Source organism: Convolutriloba macropyga, chromosome 7 (genome assembly GCF_964194025.1).
Source record: "Convolutriloba macropyga chromosome 7, txConMacr16.3, whole genome shotgun sequence".
In the NCBI taxonomy this organism is placed as follows: Eukaryota; Metazoa; Xenacoelomorpha; order Acoela; family Convolutidae; genus Convolutriloba; species Convolutriloba macropyga.
The window spans coordinates 27,685,629-27,696,626 of NC_134474.1; the positions used below are offsets into that span (position 1 = coordinate 27,685,629).

At 36.2% G+C, this 10,998-nt stretch overlaps 1 protein-coding gene across 1 annotated transcript in view; it reads left to right on the forward strand.

Annotated features, from left to right (window-relative positions):
* Positions 1-9,415, forward strand: part of LOC142342748 (testin-like) — a 33,096-nt gene extending 23,681 nt beyond the window's left edge. The window contains exons 6-8 of the mRNA XM_075394284.1: positions 3,842-4,038; positions 4,596-4,773; positions 8,196-9,415. Coding sequence (XP_075250399.1) covers positions 3,842-4,038; positions 4,596-4,773; positions 8,196-8,402 — 582 coding nt within the window. The 3' untranslated portion in view covers positions 8,403-9,415. The remainder of the gene's footprint in view (positions 1-3,841; positions 4,039-4,595; positions 4,774-8,195) is intronic.
* The last annotated feature ends 1,583 nt before the right edge of the window (positions 9,416-10,998 follow it).

The window sequence follows — 10,998 nt, forward strand, 5'->3', positions numbered from 1 at the left end:
TCATGTGTTTGTCGAATAGCTCTCGTCGGCAAAGAAAATGAAATGGAGCTTTGCCGGCTGAAGGTAAATCAATTATATAGATAGTAAAAAGAAGATGGCCATGGATTGATCCCCGAAGAACTCCAGACTTGACTTGCTCCCAATTTGAGAATACATAATTTGTATTCTATTTTTAAGATAAGATTCAAACCGCTTTAAAGCAATTCCATGGCACTCTAACTTTGTGGGCATCAAACTATGATCAATTGTGCCGAAAGCGTTTTTTAGATCCAAGAAGAAGTTCAGTTCTATTATTGGTTTGTTTTCTCATTTTCTCAGTGAATTCAACCATTGCATCATTTGTTCTGTGTTTGTGGCAAAATCCAAATGCCAGGTATGGAAAAGAAGTCTTCAAAATAAGACTAAACGCGATTAGACATTGCCGTTTTAAAAATTTTGCTCAAAACGAAAATAGTTATTCGACTCAATTGTAGTTATTTTTATCCAATTTCTATCCAGATTTGTTAAGAGGAAAAACTTTATCTCTTTCTAGTTGCTCAGGCTGCGTACCATCTTTGGATGACTAATTGATTAGAACTTTTAGATATTTGTTAGTCTCTGGGGGCAATAGTTTAAGTAAAGTTTTTGAAGTCTTCATCAGGCGAAAGTTTTTTGTTCAGGTCTCTTATTATTCTCTACATAATATTTGAATGTTTAAAACATCAAGAATAGACGCATTTTTAACTGCAAGGTGCTTGCCTATGTCGCAAACAACGTTGGCAAGAATTTTATTGAGTTTTTTTTGGTTATCTTGGGCTGTTGGCTGATTAAATCTTTTGTAATTCTTTCCGGTATTGGAACATGGTTAATTATTGAGAACTTTGTCCATCAACTCATTTGACAATTTATAAACCTGCCTTTTGCTACCAATTGATAAACTGATTTTGTTAAGATCAACTTTGGCCCGAGTTATAATTCGAAACGCTTTTCAAAGGACTTAAACTTTTTCTACAATAGCATCATTGTTCATGTGCTTTGTCGACTTTTGATTTGGCATAATCCTTTTTGTTTTTAGACTAATGTTTGTTATTCCACCATTTTGTTCTTTTCGAAATCACTTCCGTATTCATATTGGAGTAAAACTATTAGTGACTTTCAAAAATAATTTGTTAAAGGTGTCACAAACTAGAGATGAGAGATAGAGGGAACGCAGTATTTTTTTTTCGACTTTTACTCAGTTAAGCTTTACGTTCTGAAGCTCGACTAAGTACCTCTTATTAAGCTGGGTTTTTGACAAAAAGAACTCTACCTGAAAAGTATGTGCTGCTCTTTTGATTCCGTATAAATAGTCTATTTTACCGGAATGTGGCTGTGATCTCAGAAACTTTAATGTTGCAGTACCACCGTTTTGCAGTTTTAAATAATTTCAATATTTTGATAAGTGGAATGATCTAAGCATGACGCTGTAGTCTGGATTACTGGCATTAGCTTGCGGACTCCCAAAACAAAATTTTAGCGGCCTTTAATTTTTAAGCCATTTTTAGTAACTTCAGAAAAAAATGCTTCAACAAAACGATTATCATGTTTAATAGCCGCCCTCATCTTCTCAGCCGGCTATTATAGCGCTCCTATTTTTTTCATTGAGAGACAGGAGTATGTTCAATTACGAAATGATATCAAAATAAATCGCACTTAAAAGTGTTTTTATACAAAAATCAATTTTTGTTGATATTTTTTTTCTTTCAATCCCAATAGAGTTATTGGAATCAACGGCGGCTATTTTCCGGCAATCTGCCGGGTATGTTTTTTTATTTCATTGGAATCTGATTGGAGCTGACTCATGACACAGGCCCCTTTTTTCTGTTTAACTTTGCTGAGTATACCCTGCTATAAGCAGACTTCCTTTATCATCGCTATTGCTTAACCGAGTTTCGCTGAGGCATAAAACATGAGAAGATTGTCAAGCCCAATCACTTAAGATTCTAAAACGACTAATTGTTTTTTTAAGGATCTGACATTCAGATGAAAAAGACAAGTACAAATTTCCCGATTTCTAATGTTTTTACGAATTTTGCCATTGAAACCCTTGGTTTTTCCGTCAACTCAGAAACCACTTATCTCAGAAATGGCTTTTTTGTCACGCCCCATTTCAGGTAATTTATTAGAATTTAGCGCCGCTAGCTTCTTGGTCCAAGTCAAAGCATCTTGAAGGCTAGTTCAGTACGATACCGCCTTGGTAGAGTTTGTTAATCTGGTAAATCAAGTCGTCCTGCTTCCATTCATAAACAATTGTCGCATCCCTTGTGCAGTTGGTATTCATTATCACATCGCTTTACCATTCACAAGAAATTCAATCGTTCTTTGGTGATGTCTTCAACAGTTTAGGAATTATTGTTTTTTGGTAACATTTTGATTTTCTACTCGCCGCGTAAATTTGGCATTTACCGTTTTGAATCTCGCACTACTCTTTGGTGGCAGCCGACGAGAAATTGATGCTTCCTTCTTATATATTGCTAACTTCATTTCTTGAGCTAACTTCAAAAAAGCCTCCTGGCCCTTTCGTTAGATGCTTTCTGTTAGTTTTTATAGCTGCGAAGCTGTAAGCTGAGTGTAGCTATATTGCGGTGCTCTTGGTTTTTTTGTTTCGTCATCTGACGCTCTTTTTCGTTTTACATTCGTTCACACAGCGAAGCTGAAAAAGTCAAATTTTCTGAATGACTTCTTCCGCTCACTAACGGCATTTGCGCGCGTGGCATCATTTCTCACTCTCTTTAGCAAAAGTTTTTTGCGTGATTAGATTTTGATGATACGTGACTTACTTCACTCAATCAGATGACTTTTGCACTTAAAAACTTAAGTTTAATTTGAATTTGTTCAAGGTCAAAGGAACTCATATGTACAGTAAAGGTCCCGAATAAGAGGCTTCTGCGGGATGAATTTTAACAAGTTTTATTAATTTATCGCTGAATGTTTTTTTACCTAGCTTTTTGAGAGGCGTCAATTTTCAATTTTTTCAATTTAGATTTTTCTCTGTTTCTATCTCTATTATACGGCACGCAGGTCTTTTCTTTCGCAGCTATTCCGGCAATCTGCCGGCTATGTTAATTTTTTTACGTTATCCATTTTCTTATAATTTTCAGGGGTTCTACTTCACAGCGCCATTTATTCACCATTTTGATTCTCAAAATCAACATGAGACTCTATATCCCCTTTCATTTTCCCTGATTTTTCGTCTGCCATTTTACCTGACATTGCTCTTAGCTCGAATCGTAGTCTGCTAATAATATTTGTCACAGCCGTATATGCTTCCAATCTGTCCTGGATTTCTGCTGCGGCATTCCATATGGAGAAAAAACCCAAGGAAGGTCTAAGGGTTATATAAATAGACGAGATAAATATCGGACGACGACTAATCAAAGAGCTATTTGCTTTTGTGGAATAAAATGCAACTTTAAACTGATAAGCTGGTGTTTTCTCGAAGAGAACGTAGCCTCTGTGAGATTTCTCTCAAGATTGCACCAAGACAATTGTCTAAAATGGTACTCAAGGGATGAACTCTTAAAGGAAAAAAATTGCACCGAAGTCAGCGCTGTGTTAAGTTTCTCCTCCTCTGCCTTCTGGTTTAGTTTGTTTCTTTAAGTTTTTTAATTTTCTTTTCCGCAGTTTCTTGAGCGTTAATTCTTTGAAGTCTTTCTCTTGTTTAAAATTTATTTCAATATTGACGTCGAGATGCAGCTTCAAGAGTTTCGCTATGCTGGCGAAGCTGTTGGAAAGCTGCTAGTGAAACCTCTTCTTTATCTGCGGAGACTTGGAAGCTGGTTTAATATATTGGTATCATTTAACCGCGAGGTGCTTTAAACAGGCATGTGAGAATTGCAAGGAACCTTGTCTGCCTGGCTCAGTGGCAGTGTTCGCAGACAGAGCAGGACCGGACAAGTGCTGGCACCCGGCCTGTTTCAGATGCGCAGACTGCAATGAACTGCTGGTTGACTTGATCTACTTCTGGGATCAGGATAAACTCTACTGTGGCAGACACTATGCTAACAGGCATAGGCCAAGGTAATTCAAGCTATTGTTTAAAGAGCCTGTCGTTGGGTGAGACAAACCGATTGTTCAAAAGGAATGCCGGACCGAATAAAATGTATTAGGGATATCGATACCCAAATATGAATCCATTCTTGTCATTCTTGATTGTGACGTTGAAATCCCAATTCATCTGGTAAATTTAAGTCGTCTACTACTGCTCTCCTTTTTCTGAAATATTTCTGTATGAGTTCCCCAAACTAACGTTTATCGGTAAGCCGATTCTGTTACGGACTATTATAAGTAACTTAAGTATGTGACGTCGCAGTATACAGTTGTGTATAATTAACTGGCACTGTTGAATGTGCCCAAATGTAAATCTTACATAAATGATAAGGGCTTTCAGTTGAATATTAACGGATAGTACCAGCTCAAATTAAGCTATAGAAACTATTTTTAGTGCATAGACATATTTTAATTTATTGCCCATATGGAAATGGAAAAATTGTTTATGATAGGCATGAAATGCAAAGAGTTGTATACATTTTATGCTTACAAACTGCTGAGTGATTGGCTGAAATTTGTGTTTGCAGGTGCAACGCATGCGATGAGTTGATAATGTCGGGGCAGTACACACAAGCAGAGGATGCCAACTGGCACGTGCAACACTTCTGCTGTTGGAATTGTGACACCCTCCTTGGAGGACACCAGTACATAAACAAAGAGGGACACCCTTACTGCATGAACTGCTACAGCGACAAATTCGCTAAGGTCACTCCTACAAAATAATAAAAATCTCTGAAGTTTTGGATTACGTATTAATTTCTTTGAGCTCGTTTAAGTCATACAAATCGGATGACATTTTTGTTTCGACTCCACCTTAATTTGGAGCTTTAACTATATGCTCAGCTAGCTATTTCGTTCAGTCAGTTTTGGCCGGTCGATGTATTTATTCATCGTAGAGGGAGATATGAGTGGTATCTTTAGACTACCCGTCAATAGCAGAATAGCCGAATAGCAGAAGAGTCTTTGAATTTAGTTTTTTTTGGAGGAGTTATGTGAACATTTGGCGTGATTTTCATTATAGCTTCATTGTTGTTCAATTTAAGATATTTTGTCAAATTGTGTTGCGCTAAGATTTGGAACAATTAGATGTTTTTTATAGCAGTGATAGCATCAAAGCTAGCTGTAGTCCCGTCGTGGATTTTTACAATCAAAAAAGATACGGATTGTATTGGGGATCTCTTTTTTAAGTCTTCTTAAAATTTGTAATATCCGCAAAGGTGGGGCTGTTATTGGGCTTTTGTTTTTTTTTCGTTGTCAAGATTGTTACGATCATGTGACATCACGATCACTTCAAATCTGCTGTTTGTTTTTATAGTGCAATTTTGACTGAATTGCGTGCTCGGGGTCATTTTTTTCATTGGCGTGGGTAAATTCTTGATCTCACTTGACATACCTCACTCTCAAAATGACTTTCTTTTCCTCGCTTTTAAAATGTCTTTTCTTTACTTTGCTTCCAGTGTATAAGGTCAACTGTGAATCTCTCTAAATTGAAGGATATTTGAGAGCAGTGATTGGAAGCAGTAATGAGTTATAGATTCCAAACCAAAATGTAACTTCAGTGATAAATAAAGTAGAGAAATCTCTTTCGCTCTGTTTATTTTTTGAAACTGTATATTTAAAAAGCTATCGCGGGTATTTTCAGGCAGTCTGTCAGCTTTAGTTTTTAATAGCTACAGAGCAATAGCTGGGGCTGTTATTGGCCTTCTCTTGGTTTTTTTATTTCTGTCAATATTTTTGTTACGTCCATATGACGTCACAACCACTTCAAATACGCTTTTTGTTCATTCTTTCATGTAATTTCAACTGAAGTGCGTTCGTGACGTCATTCCTAACTCTAAGTGGAGCTAGTTTTGTTGTTCATTCGCGTGATTTAGTTTTTGGTAACGTGACTTACCTCGCTCTCAAAAATGACTTCCTCACTTAGAAATTGACTTCTCTTTACTTTAATTCGAAGAGATAAGGTCAAGTGAATGTGCATCACTCTAAATGAAGGTTATTTGAGAGCAGCTAATAGAGGCAACAATAACTTATGCAGATTCTTTATCAAAAAGATAACAAATCATCCTTTAATGAAAAGTTTTTGGTCTTTTTTTACTGTTATGTACTGCAGATCTACGCAGCTATTGAGGCCTATTTCTGACAATCTGCCAGCTATGTTTTTCTCTTCAATTAGAAAGAAATTAAATTTAATATCAAGGTTCCATTAACGGTCGTTAATAGTAAAGTAATCAGTTTTGCGTTCAAGCGTTCTCCGATGAACATATATTAAGAAGTTATCATAGAAAACATCATGGTTGTTTTAGCTCCGACACTGTGTTTTTGTAAAATTTTAATGAATTCTTGAGTTTGGCCTTTGTTGTTAATAGCCGTAAGGCAATAGCTTAGGCAATCATTGGCCTTCTCTTGGTATTTTTATTTCGTCAACAGGATTTTTGTTGCGACCATATGCGTCCCAAATCTGCTTCTTGTTCATTGGTTCATACAATTACAACAATAGAATTGTGTGCTTGACGTCGTCTTTTACTCTTAATGGCGAGTATTTTTTGTTCATCACTTACCTCACTCTTCCTCACTCTGACTTCCTCACAAAAATGACTTCCTCACTCTGAAATTGTTTTTTTTGCTTTAATTCAAAGAGAGAAGATCAAGTGAGGTTGTATCACTCTAATTGAATGGTACTTGAGGGCAGCTAATAGAAGCAGCAATAAGTTAAACATATTCTTAATCAAAATATAACATTTCAGCATTTAATAAAAATTGTTTTTTGGTCTGTTTCTTTTACTATCTTTTTGAGACTGCAGACCTACGAAGCTATATCGGCCACATTTTCTGGCAATCTGCCAGCTAGGTTTCTTTTTGAAGTCGAAAATTTATTCTGATTAATGACAGAGCTCATTGGTTTCCTGTAGCTGTATTAATTAACCTATTTAATGACTGGAGTTGATAGCTAATGGTTTCAGTGACTTTGATTTTTTTTTACTTTGTTTTTGTGACTTTGCTTTTGTGACTTAATCTCTCTAGCGTTTTCTCTGTTTAAACTGTTAATGTGATATGACCTTGGCACTTCGTTTTCGTCAAATTCTTTGCTTTTTTGATACTTGTCAATATTTGGGTTTTTAGTCTTTCACCTAGCGCCGTTAATTACAGGCCCCTTTGCTGTTCAAATGAGGCCCAAGTGAAAAAATATAATTTTTTTAATCAATAATTTTTGGTTTTTAATTCAGCACATGTGTCTTCGTAAATTGTTGGATTTTTCAGTTCTGCCTGTTTATTATTTTTTAGGCTTAAGACTTGGTCTCACCAATGGCAGGTCTCATTTCTCATTGGCTTGCTAATGAGTTTATATGAATTTCTAGTCAAAAGCTATTGATTGTTGTAACTTTTGTTTCAAAGTATTTGTATTTTTGAACTTTTCCACTTCCTTGTTCTTATTTTTTGTTGACCTGTTACCTTTTCTGATTGGGGTAGGTCCCAATTAAGGACATGATTTTTGTCAAATTTGGAATTAAAGGAGCAACGTTAGCAACGCATCCGCAGTGATGATCGTGTAATTGTGTTGAATTTTTTAATATGGTAGCGGTATTACGTGTTGTGTAACATGTGTGAAGTCCTGAAATGCCCCAGTGCTCTTGCTGAACTGATAATCGTTTTTAATTGCTCTTCAACAAAGTTTGTAAACGTGTTGGTTTTTTAATACAAAATTGTTGCTTGACCGTTCTGACTTTTCGAGTAACGTTTACGCCCGTGACTCTTCCGTTTTGCGTGATTTAAAATTCTCTCATTCACAAGTTTCACTACTAAAAGTCAAATGAAAAGTTCGCCAAAATTGGTAATTTTTTTCACTTTGAGTGTTATTAGTGGTTATAGTGGTATATACATTTGAAGCCCCCTTAGTGATTTTAGTTACCCCGCCCCGACAGAAGCAGGCTGCAATAGATTTGAGCTCGCACTAGTCGTTCGTGAGCAATTCTTCCGACGCTAGTTGGTAATGTTTTAAAAAACATAATTTCCTTGATGCATATTATCCACACAAAACTATGTACCAAGATAGGGGTGCGAAATATGTAATAGTTGGTCATAATCTCCAGAGGGGAAGGAGACGTTTCTCATGTGTGTAATGTTTACAGACCTGTTCTACGTGTCACGAGAAGATAGATGCAACCAAGTCCCGTCTGTCTTACCTGGAGTCAGCTTGGCATGCCACCCCGGAGTGCTTCCGCTGCATCCAGTGCCACAAGAACCTGATGGGACAGCCGTTCATCTCTAAACACGGGGTGCTCTACTGCTCTAAACAGTGCCGCAAAGCACACGCTGCCACTAACACCAACTTATAGCTAACCACAATCTCAAATAGCACCACCACAGTTGCTACTAAGACTCTCAGTGAATTGTCGAAACCTGAACTGTTTCCTTTCGCCGTGACAGATTGAGGGTTTTATAACCCGTGGAATTACTCAGTTTTTCGCGAGAAATGCAATTTTTCACACGTTTGGTTCATACGATTGTGTGAAGAGAGAGATATATACTCTATTTAATCTATATATTATAGGAGGCAAGACCACCATTTCAATTATAGGGGGTGTAAATATAAGTTATTGATACGGCTCCAAAGTTTTTATTATGTGCGAGTTCAAGATTTAAAAGCAATGGGAAATTCGCAGTTCCAATAGCCAAAGTATGACTCGATAAATAAATGAATCAATAAACAAAAGGAGACAGTTCTTTGTGTCGGAAGTAAACGCAGATTGTAGTGATCAGTATAATAGCCTTAATGTTTTTGAAGCAGTTTTTGTTGTTAAAGTTGCCGAGTGATTTGCAGGAGTGTGCACTAGCATGTTGATAATCAAGTTCCATCACAGCCATCGTAATTGGATTAAAATATTGGGTATTAAAATACTCACCACTTACAGATGATGAAAATTGTCCAATTTATTTTGACATTTGCAATTTATACAATCTCCCAATAATTAAATAATGCTGTAGTGCTTATGTTAACTTATCCCGAGGATACATATTAATTTCTCTACTTTCCTATCCAATATTTTGGGTTCTGGCCAACTTATATATTGCGTGCTTTCTCTGAATCTTGCGGTGCAGGGTCCACTTAATAATTTCTACCAATTCACCGATTTTCACGTGCTTGAGTTTTTGAAAAATGGCTAAGCTAGATAGTGAAAATAACTGTTTATGGGGTAAAAATGATAACTGTGAATAAGTTCTTCGCCTGAGAATGTTTATTAATTTATTTTGTTATTGTTAATCATGTTAATTATCAATTTGAGTCAATCTTTCATCTCACTGTTGTATATTAGCTTGTTTTGTATGAATTATAGAAAGTTATTTATCATTTCATTTTTATTCACAGATATATTTGTGGGGTTAGATCAGTATTGCCCTTCAGGTTTAGGTTATAAGATTAAATTGGAAATGCTTTATAGATATGTAGCAATGGTGTCAATTATCCTTGGCTGTTCTATATCTCGGATCCATTAAGTGATTTGTCCATGCTTGTTTAATTGCTCTCGAACGAAGTTTGAAGTCATTACTGTAAACTTGTTGCGTTTTCTTACAAACTCGAAGAGGAGTATTGGGATTGTACAGGTTTTTAAAATCCAAAGGATTTAGATTGCATTGGTGTGCTGTCTTTTTATTAAGATGTTTCCATATATTTTTCTCATGACTTTTAGCTTTCAAAACGGGGTAAACAGGTAACGTTCGGCGGTCCTTAAATTGCAATAGAGGCCCTCAGCTGGCTTTAGTATGTTTTAAGGTGTTTAATGTACTGAAGTTGCTGGGAACGTCTAAGTTCAAAGTTAAAAGGTCACTTATGACGTTTTTGATTACAAAATTGTGCTGCTTTTCTTGTCCGTTTTTCGAGATTTTTCGTCAACAAGTCTTCAATTGACATTGGCTTAAGCTCCTAATAGTCTTCTGCAATAGTATATTTTTTGGTATTGCAAACATAATTTAAAAAAAGGTGTAGTCTTTTTTATAATTTTGTGTTGTTTTCAGTTACTCGATCTCTGAGCCATTGAATCGTTTTTACAGCTTAAAACTGGGTTACTGGATAGTGTTTAGTGGCAATAGAATGGTTTTCATCATGTTAATACAGTTCTCGAATTTTTACAGTTCTTCATAAAATTTGCAATTTCAAGTTCGCTTGAAATTTTCATTTTCAGAATTTATCGGTCTTTAAGTGAGCATTAAACTTTTTAGGTCTTGCAGATGAGTTACTGGACAGATTCATTTGAAAAAAAAATGGTTTTTATTATTGTAATATTGCAATTTTCAATTTTTTGTAAGTTTTTGTCATATTTCGCGAGTTATCTTCAGTTGCCAATAAACCCCTTTCAAGGCTTGTGCGCCACCTCGCCAAGCTACCCTCCTACCTTATTACCCCCACAAACAGCGCACGCCCTCAAACTAAGAGGTGCGTCTGCTGTTTTCCAAACACTGGTTCTACGAGGAATTTAAGTTTTTTCTCTGATGATTCCGGTATAGGTAGAACACCGGCTCTCTTTGATGTTTCTGATGTAGAGATTATTTTGCGCGACTCTTCGAGTTGTTTCTGCTATTCTAGTGGCTATGTTTTATGCACATTTTCCGCTGGACTTGCGTTTGTTTTAAAACATTTTGACTTCTCGCTTCATTTCTTTATTTTGAATGATTTCAATTGCTCTCACTTCGAATTGAAGGTTGTTGCTAATATAAAAAAGCTATTTTTATCGGTTGATTCTAGAAGCCGTTGTAGCTTAGTGGTTAGGATGGCTTACATCTATCCTGGAGCTGTCAAATTGAACCTATGAGTTCCGAGTTTTTGCACCCATTCAAAATTTAAAAGCTACATCCCTAAATTAATTAGTCCCTGATTGTCGTTCGAGAGCAATTAATCCGACGTTAGTCCGTTTGTGTTCCTAATTTTTTCGCTGT